We start from the raw sequence: 19,229 nt of genomic DNA, 5'->3' as shown, positions 1-19,229 counted from the left end.
ACAAATTTGCCCTTTCACGTACCAAACTCTTGCATTTTGCTGCTGAGCTCTAATTAAGCCCCACCAGTCAGATTTATGATAGTGCTAATAGGAAAAAGGATCGTATAATGCTGTTAATATGTGCTCTATAATTAACATTAATGGGAGTCGCGTGGTTAAACACCCCTTGCATCACCCTGCACACAGACCTGTAGGTGCAGTGTTTACTTTGTAACTGCAGGGAAGTATCCATAGATCCCCAGCAATTGCCCATCTTAGCAATTAGCACAACAGTTAGAGATGCTTCAGGACTTGCTCTGCCCCACAATGGTGCCCTGTAACATCTCCAACGTAAACTAGATTGTGAGATGAGGGTGCTCCTGCAACCTTCCATGGAGCACTGTGACACTGGTACCTCGGCTTGTATAAACTAAACTGTGGGAGCTGCACGGGGAAGGGCCCTGGAAGGGCCATACTCCTGTAATCCCTTTCCCAAGTACTTTCTGGAGCCTTCCATGGAGACAGCTTCTGCAGAAGCAACACCATGGAAACCTGAACCTTTGCTTATAGCCTGTGGAATCATTTTAGGCTGAAATACAGCTCTTTTGAATACTTGTGTCCACTAAAAATCCTAAGGTGGGTTTTTTTCTCTCTAGGAGTAGCTTTAGTGGTTAAACCCAAGTGGGTATGTGACATCCTCTGTGCCCTAAATCATCATTATTGTTCCACAAAGAAGTATTGCTCTGTCTTGAGGCCTGTGGATAACATTCTCCTTAATTAGAAAAGTCGTGTTTTACCCCCTCTCACCAGGGGTGCAATTTATTGCCCAAGTGAAAGGCAATGAAAATCATTAAACCTTAAATCTCAGCCCTGACACGGAACACTCGGCTACCTCAACCTTTTCCTTTCTGACCCAAACTGCCCTAAACCCAACCAACCATTCTAGCCCTCTGTGTAACCATTGTGTGTGTTTGCTATGTGATGTTTGCTCCATTTTTGCAGGTGTAAATTGAAGCTGAGGCCAAATCTGTGGAAGTTACAAAAAAACTAGAGACACAAACAGGAACTGTGAAGTGATATATGCTCAGTGGTGAGAACCTGGAGTAAAACAGGATATTAACTGTAAGGAATTTGAAGCCCTAATTTCTCCCCAGCTCCCCAAATAGAAAGAGAGTGGAAATAAATGCTCCGAAGTAGGATATTCTTGGTGAATTAGAGTGAGTGTTTTCATTTTATCTTCTTAATAATGATTTAAGATGACTTTTGCATGAATTTAAGCACCATAAAGAAATGAAAGCCTGGGAGGAAGATGGTTCTGAGGAAGATTTCCATGTTAAAATATTGAGAATGATTTTTGAAAGCATTTAAGTGACTGATAGCCTACATCTCCTGAACTTAAACTCTTAAGAGAAAACATTTTAAAGATGCCTGGGGGTGCAATTACGCTTTACAGCTTGAGCAGTCCTAACCATTCCCTTCCCTTTTTGCTCATACTGCAGCCCAAGGCCCCTTCCTCTGTGCCTTGCACCAGCTTTCAACCTATCAGACCCTCACAGGGTGAGTTTAAACAGTTAAAACAATGAAATAACAGGGTTTTTTCCCTTCAGGTCAGCAAAGTGAGTCTGCTTAGCAGCGGATCTGGTACTTGTATGAGGGGAGAATGAGATGACAGCTGGGTCAGCTCTTCAATACGAGCTCCTATGATGCGTAACTTCACCCAATGGGTATTGAAACGAAATTACTTTAGGAACTAAATACAGACTTATATATATGGTTTTTTTTACCAAGCCTTTGGCTCTTTAAAGTTCAGCTCCTTTCGGAAATGAGACTCCATGTCCTCATGGATTCCTTTACCTTTTATTAGACCTCTCCCGGCTGTTCCACGAGATCTCCCCATGAACCCCACAGCACCCTCTTGCCCTCTGTCACCGATGCCGCAGTAACTGATGATGTGCCCAGGGATGGTGGCTAGAGACAGGTCTCTGGGCTGCTTCTTCATGGTTAATGTCCCTGAAGTGCCCAGGATAGGCTCAGCTCCCATCTCATGCCTTCATCTGTCATTATAACCCAAGAGGAAACAGCCTCAAGCTGCACCAGGGCAGGTTTAGATGGAGCTGAGGAACAATTCCCTCCCCAAAGGGTGCTCAGGCATTGAACAGGGCAGTGCTGCAGTCACCATCCATGGAAGTGTTCACACACGGTGCAGCCGAGGCCCTCAGCGCCATGGGTTAGTGATGGCCTCGGCTGTGCTGGGAACGGTTGGACCTGATGACCTTAAAGCTCTTTCCCAACCTGGTTAACTCAACGACTCCATAACCTGACACCCACCGAGCGCTTCCCCCCAGGAGCCAGCAGCACCAACGCTCCACCACGTCCCGCACCGGACCGCGTCTACACGCACACCCCAGCGCCGGGAAGCGCTTTCCCCTCTGCAGAGCCACGGGAGCTCGGTTGGGAGCCTCCCCACAAGCCCCTCAGCCCCCGATCCCTGCAACAACCCCGGCCCGGCGGCTCCCGCCTCCCCCGGAGCCCCTCAGCCCGCCCCAGGAAGCGCCGACCCGGAAGGCGTTTAGCGGTCACGCCGGGCAAGATGGCGGCGCCCAGGCGGTGAGAGGAGAGGGCGGCGGGAGCGGCGCCGCGGCCATGAGCGCTGCCCGCCGCTGCAGCCCGCCCCGGGCGCTGGCAGGTACCGCGGGGCGGCGGGGCCCCGGCGGGCTCCGGGGTGCGGGGGGGGGGGTGAGGCTTGGGCGGTGGGCAGGGACGGGGTGGTGGTGGCTGGGGCCGGGCCGGCCCTGGGGCTGTGAGCAGGCTTTGGGGCTGCTCTGTGTGGTGGGGCACGGGGCCTGTGTGTCGCTGTGTGCATCCCCTCACATAGAGGGGTGGCGGTGTGGTGTCACATAGAGGGGTGTCGGTGTGGTGTCACATAGAGGGGTGTCGGTTTGGTGTCAGATAGAGGGGTGTCGGTGTGGTGTCACATAGGGGTGTCGGTGTGGTGTCCCATAGGGGTGTCTGTTTGGTGTCACATAGGGGTGTCGGTGTGGTGCCCCATAGGGGTGTCGGTTTGGTGTCACATAGGGGTGTCGGTTTGGTGTCACATAGGGGTGTCGGTGTGGTGTCCCATAGGGGTGTCGGTTTGGTGTCACATAGGGGTGTCGGTGTGGTGTCCCATAGGGGTGTCGGTTTGGTGTCACATAGGGGTGTCGGTGTGGTGTCACATAGGGGTATCCTCTTTGAGGTTTGACTTTGGTGCTGCCCTCTGTCACCCGCTTCCTTGGCCTTATTTGCCAAGGTGGTTTTGTCAATAGCAGGTAGAGATAGTAATGGAGCAATAAACTAAAACTGCGTCTCTGGGGAGCAGAGAGGAAAGCAAACTCCGTTAGGGCAAGCTGCACGTTTATTTCTTCACCTGCAGAACCTTTCAGTTCTTCACCTGCACAGCTCTGGTTACCATTTGTTGGGGTGTTTTGTGTCACAACTGATTAGAGATGCTGTAGTCTCAATTGAAAGCAAACTTGGTGGCAGAGAAGGAAGTGGATTCTGGTGTGCTTTTTCTTTTTCTTTAAATAGGACTGTTTGTCTGGCGTCTGAAGAACACTGGAATACGGCAGGTACCATGCCAGTTCGGACAGCTATGCCATGTAGCCAATGACAGATTGATTACATTTCAGTACTTTAACTTTCTCAAACGAATGGTGAGTCTGTTTATCCCATGTTTCTTATGCTTTGATTTGTCCTATGTGATGAGTCAGAGCAGAGATTAGTTGATAGTTTTCTTATCAGCCAATCTCAGGCAATTCCAAGTGTCTCCTTTTCTATGCTGCATCAGGGTTTAGCACTTGGCACCTTGGAGGAAACCTGCTGTAGCAAGGATAGTGCCTTGTGCTGTGGTGTGTCTGCAGGGGCTTTCTGTGCTTTTGAATCAGGGCATCCTTGTCCTGTTGAAAAAAATTAAATGAAGTGATTTCTGAAGTTATTTATAAAATTGCTATTAAGGAAGTACAATTCTGGCTAACAGTGGCACAAGTGGTAGATGGAACTCACTTGTGGAGGAGGTGTGTTCTGAGTGAAGAGTTAATCAGTTTGAATCAGGGCTTCTGAGTAACTTAATGGGTTACATTCTATAGTGTGCTGTTAATTTGAGGTTTTAAAAGGGCTCTCATTATCATTCAAACCCTTGAAATTCTATCTTTAACTTCGAAGAGTTGTATTGCATGTAAGACAATGGTACTAAAAGACGTGTCTTGCTCTCTAGGAGTTGCGTTCATTATATCTAAAAAGAGTTAAATGCTCGTTTCCTTATTGTCTTTTATTATATAAGAGCCTCTAAATGAGGCTTCAAACTTCCTGGTCAATACATGTTCACTATGTAAAATGGTTGTCTAGTTAATTAGCGTGAAGTTTGGCATAAATAGCAATAGCCTAATGTGGGAGATGATTTTGTGTCATAGGAGGTAGATTGTATTTTCTGGGATTTTCCTGGTTTTTACCCGTCTCAAAGATGCAAAAAGTGGAGTGCTTTTATTTGATGACTGCTGTTGTTACAGGCATGGTGTACATCTTTGATGGTGAATTGATCAGTTGTAAATTGATGTTGTCTGGAGGTTTTGAATGAGCAAAGTAGTTTACTGTTGAAGCCACGGAGGAGGTAGTAACTTTATACAGAAGGAATTCTTCCACCTTAAGGAAACATTATGGGTGCAGTTGTGAGTTGAAAAGCTGCTTTTGTAATACCTTGTCCAACCTCAGAAACTCTTTTGCATGTGAAATAAGTGTTTGAAATTCAGGATAACTCAGTCGTGTCATCATAGGAAGTAATTCTCCAAACAATAACATAGTAATAATATTGATGATATTAATAGCCTCAAGTGGCCATAAATATCTTCTTAATTATTCATTCTCTTTCTATTCAGTATGTAACACAATGCAACAAAGACCTCAGCCAACGAGCCAAGCCTAAGTCTGATTCAGTTGCATCTCCCTTTCGTGAGCTTCAGCAACTGGATCAAGAAAAAGAGGTTATACACAAGATTAGACCAATTTCACCTGTGCATCAACCTTTGTCTGAGGCATCAATCAGCAAGCAGCTGAGAGAAATGAAGTCAACTGCGCAAACCGAAGGCTCAGTTGCAGCAGCAAGAGCAGAAGCCAAAGGAGACAGACAGTGGAAAGAGATGAAGTTACGGCTGGATGATTTGCCAGGAATTTTGGCACGCTTGTCCAAGATTAAGCTTACAGGTACTCCTGGTCATTTTTTTCACTTCTGTGCTTCCTGTTTAATATATCAGAGTTCTTTAGTATGTTACTGGTACTGTGTAGGTTTTTGTGTGAGAATTCCCACTTTACTGCACAAAGTCCCTGGCTCAATTGCAAGGAAAATTGTTGCATGAGGAAAAATTGTTTTATGGAAGCATTTTATAGTTTTCCCATGGATTTTATTTAAAAACAGTGAGGAGGAGCTTGCATCATACCACCAGCTAGCTTTTGGGAATCAGAAACAAGTGTCACTAAACTGGGTTACAAGTGAATTTACAAGCTTTGCATTAAGTATTTAATAGCATCTTGCTTAAGGTTACCAATTTTCTGACTTTTTTTAACTGAACTTTCACTTAAGTACTACTTATTGTGAAATAAGTATTAAAAGTCCCAAGAAAAGATAATCCAATTAATTTCCTGTATTATAAAGGAAAATGTTTCCGTGTGACCAATTAAAAAAGGATGTATAATTACCTCCTCTAGGCAAGGATGGGGTGTATCCTCAAACCAGCAGTTTTTTAAGCCTTGTAGCCTCACTACCTTTTCCCTTGTTCTAATAGTAGTACTTAACAACTATAAATTACTTCTTTCTGATAGGTAGTGCTATATATACTTTTATGTCTAGGGAAACTAATGATCCGACCAAAGCCTTACATCTTGTCTGTATCAGGGCCAAGAACAGTAATACAATTTCCGAAGTCCCTACTGCGGTGCTTTCTCTGGTGGATGAAATAAATCCTTGGTAATAAAACTGTTGTTCTTCGCCATAGCAATTTGTTATAATAAATGTCCTGAATTCAGTTTATTTCTTGAAACTTTGTCTTGCAATATATAAATTTTCATTGTTTCTCATGGCAAAATTGTACTGACCACATACAGCATGCAGTGGTCATTTAATTTTTTATTTAGCAATAGTTCCCAGTGCTGATGAGACATTTCATGTTTTGGCCTTGACAGAACTGATCTTGTCCAAGTGTTCTTCCTCATTGTTTTTAAAAACCTCAGAGCATTTATTTGGTGCTGATAAAAAGCCGGGTTAGTAGGCTTGAGGGATGGGAAGCATGTGTTTTGGTACTTTACCATGTCACTTCTCCATGTTAGCCATGGTAATTTCAAATTCAGGTATATAAAACTCTTCTTGGTACATTGATCTTATATCAGGGTCATTGTCATTCAGATTTGCAACAGCTTTGTGGCATGGGTGGTGAGACACTGGAACGGGTTGCCCAAAGAAGTGATAAGTGCTCCATCCCTGGTAGTGTTCAAGGCCAGGTTGGACAGAGCCTTAGGTGGTGTGGTTTAGTGTGAGGTGTCCCTACCCATGTCAGGTGGGTTGGAACTGGATGATCTTAAGGTCCTTTCCAACCCTAACTATTCTATGATTCTCTGTACAGCCGCAGTATTGCCCTATTCTTCTTTCTGCATAATGCACATCTTGACTTTTTCTCCCCAGTGCTCTTCAGTTTTAGTAATACTTTTTTCTGTTGGGCTCACCATGGATAACTTGCAAGTGCTTTATGGAGAATTAGATCTTCTGGCATGTTCAATGAGGTGATTTAGTTTAAATGGCTCTTTTATATGAACTTGAAAGCTGTGCTAGTTATTGAAGTAGAACTGAATTAAAATATCTCAATAGGTTGAGAAATACAAAGTTAAAATGCCATGATTAAATGACCAGAGAGAGGGAGAGAAAATGAACTGTTGTTTTAAGCACTTGAAGTGTATGTTCTTATGTTTACTGATGTTCCATATGAGTAAGCTCTGTGTTAGTACCACATCTGAGTATTACTGATGCTCCTTAAAATGGGAGTTTCAAGAAGCGCAGCAGAGTGGAAGAGTATTTTTCTGGATAAAGTAATTATGTGATATGTTTTTTTGTGTGGTTTCAGTGTTGCTGTGAAACTTCTCAATAGCTGCTAGGTTGAAGAGCAAAAGGCAATATTGACAGGCAAGCGAGTAGCACTCTGATTTTAAACTCAGTTGTTACTTGAAACCTGTAGCAAGCAAAGGGTGCAGGATTTCATTCCCTTCAGGTTTTGTGTGGATGTGCTGCTCTTGATCCAAGGAATTGCAGTAAACTTTGTACCTGTTGAGAAGGTATAGAGATACAAAAGAAATCTCAACCTCTCTTCTTGTTGTGAACTTTATGAGTAATGATTTGGGGGAAGGGAAGACTTTATTGGAAGTAGGAAGTGTAAAAGAATAAATTGGATGAAGAGGGGTTTGTAGGAGGGGAGTTCTGTTGTTGGTCTTTGTTGGACATAGATAATGTAGGAGATGCGCAGGAATAATACTGGATGTAGTGTAGGGAGCAAGGAAACAATTAGTGCTTTTTTGTTTTACCCCAACTTGTGTAATTGTTTAGACAAATGATATATTCTCTAAAGATATGGTTGTGTAGTTCTTTTGATTTTAGTATTTTTTTTAAAAAAAGAAAATAAATCCTCTGAGGTCAGTTTTTAAGTTACAAATGACACACAACTCAATGCCTTTCACCCATGAAGTTCTGATAGATCTCATATCCGGTGTGGTGCTTTGGGTTTTTTTTGGCAGGTTCTTTATTTATACTTTTTAGAGCATGAAATAACAAAAAACCAAACTCTGCATTATGCTAAAATGGGACTTCCTTGTGCCCTTTTCTTCTCCCACTGCTGGAGTAAAGAGAATGTTTGTTTGTGTTCCGAACTGTAATTCATCTTTGAAAGGAAATGAGTTTAGCTATTACCATAGTCTCCTGCTTCATATAAACTGCAGCTCTTGTGCCTCTGCCATTAGAAACTCTGCCTTACGAACAGGAAAAGATCTTTGTTTATATTCTTTTGCCATAGAAAACAATTAGGAAACTTCTAATTGCTTGTCACATAACCTACCTTTTTGGGTTCAGTTTCCATCCTTTCCCTTCTCTGCAGTGTTCTCTGTAGGCTGCTGTCTGCACAGCTGTGTCTTACCATGCAGGCACTTGGAAAGCTAATGCCTCTGTCTCATAAGTTTTCAGAGTTATAAATACTGTTTTCAAGTTGAAAATAAAGTTTATGTATAAATGCGAATAGAACAGAGACATGTAAAGGTGCAGTAATAGGAGGAAACTGTAATAATTTCTAATGTAAACACAAGAAGAATTTCTGGTTGTCTCATCTTCTTAAATGCAGCTTAAAGTTTACATTTATGTAAGGTTTTACTCAGTGGTCCATCTGAGAACGAAGGTGAGATAGATGCAAAACCACACAAAAATTAAACTTCAGGTTTTAATTTGGGGGAAGTGGGATAGAGGCATGATACAAAAAATGCTGAGTATTCTCACTGGGTATTTCTCTATGGTTTGTGATAAATGCACCGTACCTGGCGGTGTTCAAGGCCAGGTTGGACAGAACCTTGGGTGACTTGGTCTGGTGTGTGGTGTCCCTGCCAATGGCAGGGGGTTGGAACTAGATGATTGTGAGGCCCTTTCCAACCCAAACTATTCTATGATTCTATGTTCTTGATGTTGGTCCTGTACTAAAGAACGTCTTGTATGCTGGCCTCTTGGTGAGGACAACCAGCTAGATAGAATCATAGAATGGTTTAGGTTGGAAAGGACCTTAAGATCATCCAGTTCCAACCCCCTGCCACGGGCAAGGATGCCTCACACTAGACCATGTTGCCTAAAGCTCTGTCCAGTCTGGCCTTGAACTCTGCCAGGGATGGGGGCATTTACCACCTCTCTGGGCACCCTGTGCCAGTGCCTCACCACCCTCACAGTAAAGAGCTTCTTCCTTATATCTAACCTCAATAAATGAATAGGTAGCACCTTATGTAGCGCCTGTCTGAGAAGTGGATGTATTAAGATGGGGCAGATATAATTTTAACAGCTAATTTCTAATCTGCTGTAGAATTTTTAATGTAACTTTCCAGCCTGCTGAGGAAGGGGCTGTGTGTTAGCCTATATTCTCAGTTCTAAATATATGTCAATTGCATGTCAAAGTAGTTCTTATTTTGTGGTAATTACAACAGTAACTGTTATCCTAGCATTGAAAGCAAGCTTAATAGTGGTAGCTTTCTGGCAAGTTAAAACCTAATGAAGTAAAAGTAAACCGTCATTGCAGTTTATTTTTGCAAAGCATTTTAAAATTGTTCAATGGGAAAAAGATATTATCTGCTCTGTGTGTAATATTATACTTGAATTTTATGTGATACAATGCAAAGACTCATTTTAAGTCTTTGTCCCAGACTGAAGTTTGCTTCAGGAGTTTGGCCATCTTTAGTATGCAGGTTAAAATCTGCAACAAATGAGGGAAGGCTCTGGGGAGACCTTAGAGCAGTTTCCAGTGTCTGAAGGGTGCCTACGAGAGCTCTGGAGAGGGACTTCTTGCAAGGGCCTGTAGGGACAGGACAAGGAGGAATGGCTTTAACCTCAGAGGGGGAGATTTAGATTAGACACTAGGAAGAAGTTCTTCTCTGTGAGGCTGGTGAGGCCCTTGCACAGGGTGCCCGGAGAAGCTGTGGCTGCCCCATCCCTGGCAGTGTTCAAGGCCAGGTTGGATGGGGCTTGGAGCAGTCTGGTCTAGTGGAAGGTGTCCCTGCCCGTGGCAGGGGGTTGGAACTGGATGAGGTTTGAGGTCACTCCAACCCAAACCAGTCTGGGATTCTGTGATATGCCTTTGCCTAACCAAATTTGAGTTCATAAAAGAAGCATTGGTCAGTTGTATAGCACTAATACAAATCCTGCATTTGGATCTCCAGAAAGGAAAGTGTAAAAACTCTGGAAGGAGAATTCCATCAGTTTCTGGCAAGATAGTTTCCTTTAAGTAGTATATAAACATAAAGCAGTGAAATTGTGTCTTAAAAGTAGAATGCATTTCCTTTTGTCCATCCATATGTACCAATATATCATCAGTATATGAGTGGGAAGGAAATCTAAAGCTGAATTGGTTTGCTTTGGCTTTCTACATTTTTATTTTGGCTTGGCTACTCTTTAATAGGAGGTAAACAAAATCTGGCACAGTGATTGGCATGCTATAAATACAAGTACAGGGATTTCTAAAGGCAGCATGCATTACAATGAAGCTGAAGAGGAATGTAAAGAATACACCGTGGACTTTATGAATGTGTTTTTATGCTAGAAACATCATAATTCGTTCTTTTTGTCACCAATCCATTAGCATTTTCTTTTTCATTTACATGGAAATGGGAGACAAATGTCCCCTGTTAATTTTTGTTAAAGCTAATGATGTTTAGAAGACTGAAAATTAGGTTTAGGCTGAGCTCATAAGTTTAAGTCCTGGCTTCTTTTTGAAGAGCATATATAATGCCAGCTCTCATCAACAAATCTTGAAAGGATCAATGCCATCTATTATGCAATAAGGTGAAGTTAATTTGGCCCCTAAAGCACTAAACTAACAGGGATTAAAAAACAAACAGTCAATGACCTCATTGCCTTGATGTGATCTCAATTAAATATACTTTTCCTCCACGAGGGAAGTAGAAGAGTATAATATTGCTTCCACAGTAAAAGAAAATAAACTTCCCAATCCAAAGGGAATGTTTTCTTATTTACTCTTCACGTGTTGCATTGAAATTGCTGGATGGTGAGGCAAGTGGGGAATGCCTGGTGTTCACTGCCCAACAGCTGGAAATACCTGGGTTAATGGGGTAAGTGCGAGGATGTATGACAACCTTTTTTGATGAGATCCTGATAAGTCACACTGAAATGAGTGGCTGAAATTAATCTGGAGAAATCAATGGAGACTTTAATTAGTGCTGTAGCTGTACAGTGTTAGAATTTCTTTGAGGTCAGTGTAATGGTAATGTTACACTGACTGTTTGCCAATCTGCTTCACCTTTCTTCTTCAGTAAATGAGTTGGTGTTTTTCCGTAATAAATTGGTGTAAAGTGCTCTCTAAGATAAGTTTTAATTAAATCCTTGTCTAGAAGCGAACGTGTGATTTATTATGCAGAAGAAATGAATGTAATCACTCTTAGAAATGCAGACGCCTCTGTTTCACTGTCATCTTTGCAGTGTGTTTTTTAGCTCAGTTGTAAACCAATTACTTATTTTCTTGTGCACTCTACTAGTTTTGAAACTAAGATGCTGTTGCGTTTATATTCTAAATGAGGTCCAGTCTTTCAGAAACCTTCAGGTTTATTAGTTTGTGTGGTGGGGTTACAGAATTTGTGGTTATTTCATAGAATCGCAACCTAGTTTGGATTGGAAGAGACCTCAGAGTTCATTCATTTCCAACCGCCTGCCACCAGCAGGGACACCTTCCACTAGACCAGGTTGCTTCAAGCCCCTGTGTCCAACCTGGCCTTGAACACTGCCAGAGATGGGGCAGCCACAGCTTCCCTGGGCACCCTGTGCCAGCGCCTCAGCACCCTCACAGGGAAGAGCTTCTGCCTAAGTTCTAAGTGATGCTCTGATGGGGAATCAAAGCCCAGGGACTTTCTTTGGTGTCAGGCAGAGGCGCTCGCAGCCAGTCTGTGTGACAGCCATCTGCACAGCATCCTGCGAATCCATAACGAGGCTTGTAATAATATTATGTATATTATTATAATAATATTCAGTTGTCAATGGATTTAATACTTAGAGAAAAGTTTTGATGAGCAGCAAGTTTTCTTCACTGTCTTTTTAGGATTAAATCTTAAGGTTCTTATGCAGTTCTTGAAAGTAGCACTTGGCATGTGCATCCTTGCTGTGACATTTAGTTTTTCATCTCAAGTACCTCTGCTTAGTAGATAATCCAAGTATTTTCATCAGCCAAGGTTATTTATTTGTCATTTAACTCCAGACAAACAGGAGACTTTGTAGGAATCAGGAAGATCAGAATGTTCTGCTGCTTTGATTTGAGCTAGCTGATGTCTGGAACAGTAATTACGTGTAGAATATAGTCTAAATACTTTCTGTTTTATAACTATTAATTTCATATCGCAAGGTTCAAGGTCCTAGCAAGATATTCAGTATGTTTGCTGACTTTATAGTATAAGGAATTTTTCATGTCAATCTACTTCTAGCCAGAAGTGAGGTTCATAAGACCTGTTATTTGGGTAATTGCAATTTCAGGATTGGTAACTCAGATAACTTCCATTTGAAGGATGTGATTTGCAGTACTGTACTAAGGTTATAATTTTCGATGACAAAAGTGGATTTTTATTAATCGACTCAAATTTTAAGGGATTGCTGGGTCCATGTGATGGTGTGTTTGCGCCTTCTGCCTGAAGTGGGCTTGTCAGATGGGAACAGTGTGAGGAGGATACTTGTACAGTTAAGTGACTGGCTTCACCAGCGATAGCCTACGTGCCCCGAGTCTCTTTTTTACTCTGCACTGCTTAAGTTCCTGCTATAATTTGATGTAAATTATAAGCATAATGCTTATCTCTCAGTTCAGGGTTTTTCTTATTGTTGTTCTTCCATGTTGGACTTGGCAGTGGCATGTGAGTTACTGGTGCAAGTGTGTCTCCTGTATGTGTTGTATAAGGCAGTTTGATGCAGTAGCAGATCCATAAAATAGGAAATACAGAGACACAAGGTTTATTCTCACCTCTTCTACTAAAGTACTGATGCTTTTGAGTTTCTCATTTCATCTCTGACAGTTCTTCTCATCTTTGACTTCTTTATGTAGGGTATTAGTATTACTTGCAGGCAATTCCTGGAGCTACTTTGATCCATGAAAGTAAGAAAAAGTTAATCTCCTCAACTGTTCTTTTTGGGTTTAAAAATACTAACTCTAGTGATATGTACAAAGGAGTCAGTTTCTTGTTGATGCTTTGAACTGTGTTCTCCCATGTGTTGCAGCTCTGGTTGTAAGCACAGCGTCTGCTGGCTTTGCCATGGCCCCGGTCCCATTTGACCTGACCTGCTTCCTGCTTGCATCCCTTGGAACTGGACTGGCATCCTGTGCTGCCAACTCCATCAATCAGGTCAGTCCATTTCTTCGTCTGTACGTCAAACTGGTGTCATCCTGGTTTCTGAAATGCTGCCAAGGAGTGTAAATGTGTGGCTGGGAGTGCTGCGCCTTCAGCTGCTGCCTGAGCTCTTGAGCTGCTAAAACTGACACCACAAAAGGAATATATGTCTGAGAGCTAAAGTATAGTTGCTAGGCACAGTGTGTTTATTCAGAGTGGAGTTGATGAGGTTTTAAGCCTCCCAATAATAATGTTTATCTTGATAATACCAAGCCTGGGTCACTGAAAATGACATAGGAAGAACTGTGTAATTGGAATATAAGAATAGCCACAGGGGCTCTGGCCTTACGGGCTTGGTTCTTTGGTTGTGTTATTGTATGACCGTGTCAGATCTGTCCAAAGAATGGCTCCGTGCACCTTTCTAGATGTCTGTAGTGGGAATTGCGTGGGGTTTGTGTGTTCCTGTTCAGGCTGGAATTGGGGCATCTCCTGTTATAAAACATACTGTTGTTTCATGTTTCATGGTAGAGATCATAGAATCACAGAATCCCAGGTTGGAAGGGACCTCAAGGGTCATCTGGCCCAACCTTTCTAGGCAAAACATGACCTACATATCCCAGCACCCTGACCAGCTGAATCTTTAAAATGTCCAGTGCTGGGGAATCCACCACTTCCCTGGGGAGATTATTCCAATGGCTGATTGTTTTCATTGGGAAAACTTTCCTCTTGTGTCCTGGGAGTAACTTGTGCTCATCACCCCTCATCTTTTCCATGTGACTCCTTAAGTTCCAGGTGCTTAACTTGAGCTTCCCTGCATGTGTGAACATGCCTGTGGAGCTGATTGCAGGATCTATCCTGCAATCCAGTTGTGAAACAAACTTGTTAGGCTGTTCCTAAGTCCCAAAGGAGAATCTAACTAGTCAACAGGTCCCAACACTTCTGGTGTTGAACTGAGCTGCAACGCACAGTATCCACAGTCACTTTCAGTGCTTAATATGGCCTGGAAAAAGAAGAGCAGTAGCAGTGCTGCCTTCGATAATACTTTGTGGTTCCAGCTATCACTTGGAAGATGGGGAAGTCAGAGTCCTGGGACCCCACTAATGGAACAGGGCATTCCTTTGCTCTACATCCTGGAGTTACTTTTTTTGAGTTGGGCTCTTTGGTGTTTGCACCTTGTAACCCCTCTGTGGTAGGCACCTGATATGCTTTTTGAGATTGCACCCATATGCACACACCCTGCTCAGGCTGAAGTAAGCGCAGGTTTTATGTTTGTGGATACTACTTCTCTAAGAGGAGTATTAATTACTGCTTGTTTAGAGACTCTTGTACAACTTGTCTTTCTTGAGAGTTTGATAGATCTTCCTAGAGATGATATTCGCACAGAAGGAACTGGTTTTCTTTGTCTTCAGCTTCCATGTATTGCTCAGGATTGTATTTTGTCTCAAAAGTAGCCACTTTTTAAACTTTTGGAAGCCCCATTTTAAAATCTTGCTATTTAAAATCATGAGCTGCTTGAGAGTACCAAGAATCCTGTGCTGTGATTTGGAGCTTGACACTTTTGACGCTTGTTGGGATGGGAAAGGAAAGTTAGGAGTGTGATAACTGTGTGCTTGGGCTCATAATTCACCATTTCCTCATTGCTGTCTCACTCTAAGAACAGCTGTTTAGTATGCTGTTAAATAGAGAAGGTTGCTTCAGCCTCACAAAGTGTAAAACTGTCTGTCACAGTCTCAACTGAGGGCTGTAAGTTTGTGCTCTCGTTTGTGTTGAGCTACTTACTGATGTAGATGGGCCTTCGAGGCAGCTCTTCCTAAGGAAAACAAAGAAGCAGAGCTGGTAAGAAAGCGAAAGAAAAGAGCTGTGGTCTATGACCTTGTTTATCAATGGATCTTTTCAGTCCATGAGGGTCCTTTTCCAAGTGCTGTTGGTGGTGCTGTGTCTGAATTGGATGGGAATTTCATTTTCAATAAATAGTTTAAGCTTGGGTATCTGTCTCGACCTTTGGGAAGGAGCACATTTGACTTGGAACTTCCTTTATTGCTACTTTGCTCTGTCCATTGCTCCCCATACGCATCCCCTTCTCTGGCAGCTCATGACTCATGTTTCCCTTGTTGCTCCTTGCGATCCCTTAAGGACCTTTTTATATGATAACCGTCTTTCCGCTTCCCATATTGCCATAAATCTGTACATCTTTAAGGGCAACTTGTCTTTCCCACTCCTCATTTCCCTGATAAATCTGTGTGCACGATTTACAGTCCTCAAATATGTCGTGGGAAGGTAAAGTGTTGATTGTGTAAGATTCTTTCCCTACGATTTAGGACAGGATGTGAGGAGCCTGGTCCTGTGAAAGTGTAGTAGAGATTCTGTGATATTCATAGATGTATTGATACAAACTTTTAACTGTTCAAATTCTGTGGTTTGGGGTTTTTATTCTTCTCTCAACCACTTTATTTTAGCAATCTGTTAGGAGCTGAGGTCTGTTTACCCCCACTGAATTAAGTTCAGTTTAACTATTTAAGTTCAATTTAACTGTTTCAGTTGAATTAGCTACTAGGAGGGAGTCAGGGCTATGCTAAGTAATGCAGAGAGACATAGAAGCCATGGGGTTATTTCTTTACAAAGTTGGTCTAAAATAACCTTTTCATGCTCACTTCCTCTCGTGATTTCAGATGCTGTGTCATGCTCAAAACATATTTTAATTTCTCCTAAGTGCAAGAGCTAGAAAGTCACAGAGTGGAAGTTCTTGCCCCACTTTCACTCTCCTTAATGCAAAAGCAGTGATAAAAAATGATGTGAGTTGGCACTGTTGTATTTTTCCATTGTTTCTAGAAGTAGAATCTGGATATTTATAGAATCATAGAATCCCAGACTGGTTTGGGTTAGAAAGGACCTGGGGATCATCTAGTTTCAACCCCCCTGCAATGGGCAGGGATGCCTCACTCTAGACCATGTTGCCCAAGGCTATGTCCAGCCTGGCCTTGAACACTGCCAGGAATGGAGCATTTACCACTTTTTTGGGCAACCTGTGCCAGTGCCTCAGCACCCTCAGAGTAAAGAACTTCTCCCTTATATCTAACCTGAACTCCCCCTCTTTCAGTTTAAACCCATCACCCCTTGTCCTATTGCTATAGTCCCAAAGCCAAAGGTGTCTATTTACAAACAAGTTTCACAACCTGTAAAGTAAATTCTAGCTGTGCTTTCCAATGCAAGTAGAAATAATCTGTTTTCATGACAGTTCTGTGAAATGAGATAGCTATTTTCAGGAAGATGATGACTTAATTTTTGGGGAGGAAATGACAGTAAAAGGTGTTTGAAAATATCCTGGAAAATACAAAGACAAAGTACTTGGGCATGGGCTTGTATTAGGGAGAAACATGGTGCCTGTTCTACAGTAAGGTCATTCCAGAAACGTGTAGCAAACGTCAAGAAAAGTATCTTGGAGTAATTTATGTTAGACAGTAGTTTGAGAGAAACAGGATCTCTCAGGCTGGTGGAAAATGTTATGAATTCTGGGGATCTGGATAAATATTGGACAGTCCTTGGGTTTTCCTGGACAGCGTGTTGGCTCTGTGGGCTCTAAGGGAGTAAAATGCAGCTGGAAGGTGCCAAAGCAAAGATAGTGTTTTATTTCTCTTGTCCTCTCCCAGCAGTTCTGCCTCTGCCTCACTCCTTCGTATCACGGTCCTTCAGAGTTGTACTTCACACCTCATCTAGCATTTTAGTGGCACGCTAAGCCAGTGGTCCCTGGTTCTCTTCCACATCACCCAACACCGCATTACATCCTCCAGCCCTTCAGTATTGTACTACAACATGTCACCACTTCTCAGTCCCACCTGCTAAAACAGCTTTCCTCTTTTTTGCCCTCTTTTTTTTTTTAATGGCACTCTTTCTTTTTTCCATCAATGAACTTAAAATTCTTTTGGACAGGTGTTCTTTATTGCTGTTCTATCTTTTCTAACCAGTATTTTACGGTGGGTTTTAATAATAAAACATTAAAATCACTTAATGCATTTGCCAAGGAATAGACTTAAGACACCCTTTACTGTAACATTGCTAAACTAGCCGAAACCTCTGGAAAATCTCATTAGAAGAGATCAGTCTTATTAATTGCAGTTGTGGTAAGGAAGTGGAGATATGTTGTTGTGTTTCATCTTGTAAACATGGTGTTTGATCGTGTAAACTGCATGTTGATCCTGAACAAAGCCAGGAATCATTTCTGTTTCATACTGTTCACTCTCCTGACTCTTTTGGTGTTGTGTATTGGTATGGATACATGAGAAGGTGTTTTACCTTAGTGTTATTCCTTACAAGTGACAAGAAAAGAATAATGGAACATTGAGTTTCTGACCGGTGGATACCAATTTTGTAACCATGCTGATACTGTACTTCTGCTGTTATAGAAATGGAGTGGGAGAAAATGATATTAACTTAGTTGATAATCCTTTTCATAGCATGGGGTTTTTGATGATTTTTGAAAGCTGACTCAAGTTTCAAGGAGTAGAGCTTTACATTTATATTATGGAGAAAACACATCGTTTTGGAGACTTCTAAGATACTAGTCTGATTTATGGAGAAGGAGATAAAGCATGAAGAGATGTTTACAACACAATACACGGCATTAAAATGTTAAAGGAATCACATGCACGTTTTATATGTCAAGTACATTCTTGTGTAGCTGCAGCACAGTTAAAAAGTGGGAGAGAGCTATAAAGATGAAAGCAGGATGTTTAAAATGGTTTTAGTTTAGTAACTGAGAGATAAAATGATGTGGTTGGATTTGACTGATGGTACCTTGAAAAGGAAGCAAACTGGCCTGAATATCTTGGACTTGATGATCTTAAAGGTCTTTTCCAGCTTAGTTGATTCTATGATGCTATGATCTTAGCTGAAATTAGCTGAAAATAAGAAGGATAGTAAATATGTTAACCAGAATGAGAGAGCACATGTAAGGCCAGTTAACATCCCTGTGCCTTCAGGGTCTGATCTGATGGCTGCATTTTCCTTTTCATGTCATCCTTTCTTGCCAGTGATGACCCTTTAGAAGTGTAGCTGTCATGGGTGGGAAGGATGGATTTGGTGTTAAAATAAAGGAGTGAAATTCAGTGTCTTGAGTTCAGTTGCCAGCCCATGGACCCTGTGTGTGATCTTTTGTATTAAGACAAACTGTGATGGTCATTTGGCTTCTGCAGTGATTTACTTTGCACCAGGTTAAGTAAAGTCCTACTAGACCAGCTTTTCCTCCAGTTCGTTTTGCACCTGCATTCCTGTAGGTGAAGCTGTAGTTTGTTGTACTGATGGTGTCAAGTCAACATTTTTAGAGTTACTTTTGGACATATGGGCTAATCAGCAATACTTGGACTCCAGGGATTAAAATGGGCAGGTTGATCCAATTTGGATAAACAGCTTGTACTATAATGACCAAGCAAAGTGTCATCAGTCGAAGTCATGCTATTGTGCTTGTATTCCTGCACTCAACCATAATGACTTGATGTTGTTGTGTATTTGTAGCTTTCTGAACTACCTGATGTTTAAGGTCATGTAATAGGATGGAAGGAGTAGGAAACAGTAAGTTTGCTGGTTTTCTGAATTCTGAAGTAAATGTCAGGAAAGAATGTGTGGCTCTGATTGTCAGTCCAACACCTTGTTCCTCTCTCAAGATATATTGGCTGTAACTGTTCTAGTTTGCTGAAGCAGTAAAAACTGTAATTCATTTTTCAAGCAAGGGAAAAAACCACCATGAGGAATTAGTTACTGTGAGCACCTGCATCGCTGGGAGGAAGAGGAGGGTACTTGGGAGATATGCCGCCAGCTTCCATGGTGGAGCCGAGTCTTCTCCTTATCAACCCCACATTTTGTTTCAGGGTTGTCAAGCAGTGACAGTGATGATTTGATGCGAATGAGATGCAGCATCTGAAATAGTTTTTAAGTATTAACCCTTCTTGCCCCGTGCACCATCAGACAGCTTTTGGGAGTGAGGAGGAAGCTGGGAGGTTTTGTACGTGGTTGGGTTCTATCGATCTTGTGAGCATGGAGGGTTTTTATTTGTGTCTTCTTTTGTTTATGCAACTTTTATGAATATTCTGGGTTTAGCTTGGTAAGAGGCCCTGCAGTGCCACTTT

The 19,229-nt window shown here is 42.1% G+C and overlaps 1 protein-coding gene across 1 annotated transcript in view; it reads left to right on the top strand.

Annotated features, from left to right (window-relative positions):
- The first annotated feature begins 2,510 nt into the window (after positions 1-2,510).
- LOC133270383 (protoheme IX farnesyltransferase, mitochondrial) overlaps positions 2,511-19,229 on the top strand; it is a 102,664-nt gene continuing 85,945 nt past the window's right edge. Inside the window, exons 1-4 of the mRNA XM_061455554.1 lie at positions 2,511-2,665; positions 3,547-3,671; positions 4,890-5,214; positions 13,001-13,125. Of these exons, the coding sequence (XP_061311538.1) occupies positions 2,623-2,665; positions 3,547-3,671; positions 4,890-5,214; positions 13,001-13,125 (618 nt within the window). The 5' untranslated portion in view covers positions 2,511-2,622. The remainder of the gene's footprint in view (positions 2,666-3,546; positions 3,672-4,889; positions 5,215-13,000; positions 13,126-19,229) is intronic.

Source organism: Pezoporus flaviventris, unplaced genomic scaffold (genome assembly GCF_033815535.1).
Source record: "Pezoporus flaviventris isolate CSIRO_AGI_PZ_B2104156 unplaced genomic scaffold, CSIRO_AGI_Pfla_v1 ptg000020l, whole genome shotgun sequence".
NCBI classification, from domain to species: domain Eukaryota; kingdom Metazoa; phylum Chordata; class Aves; order Psittaciformes; family Psittacidae; genus Pezoporus; species Pezoporus flaviventris.
This window is presented reverse-complemented; position numbering and strand designations above follow the sequence as displayed.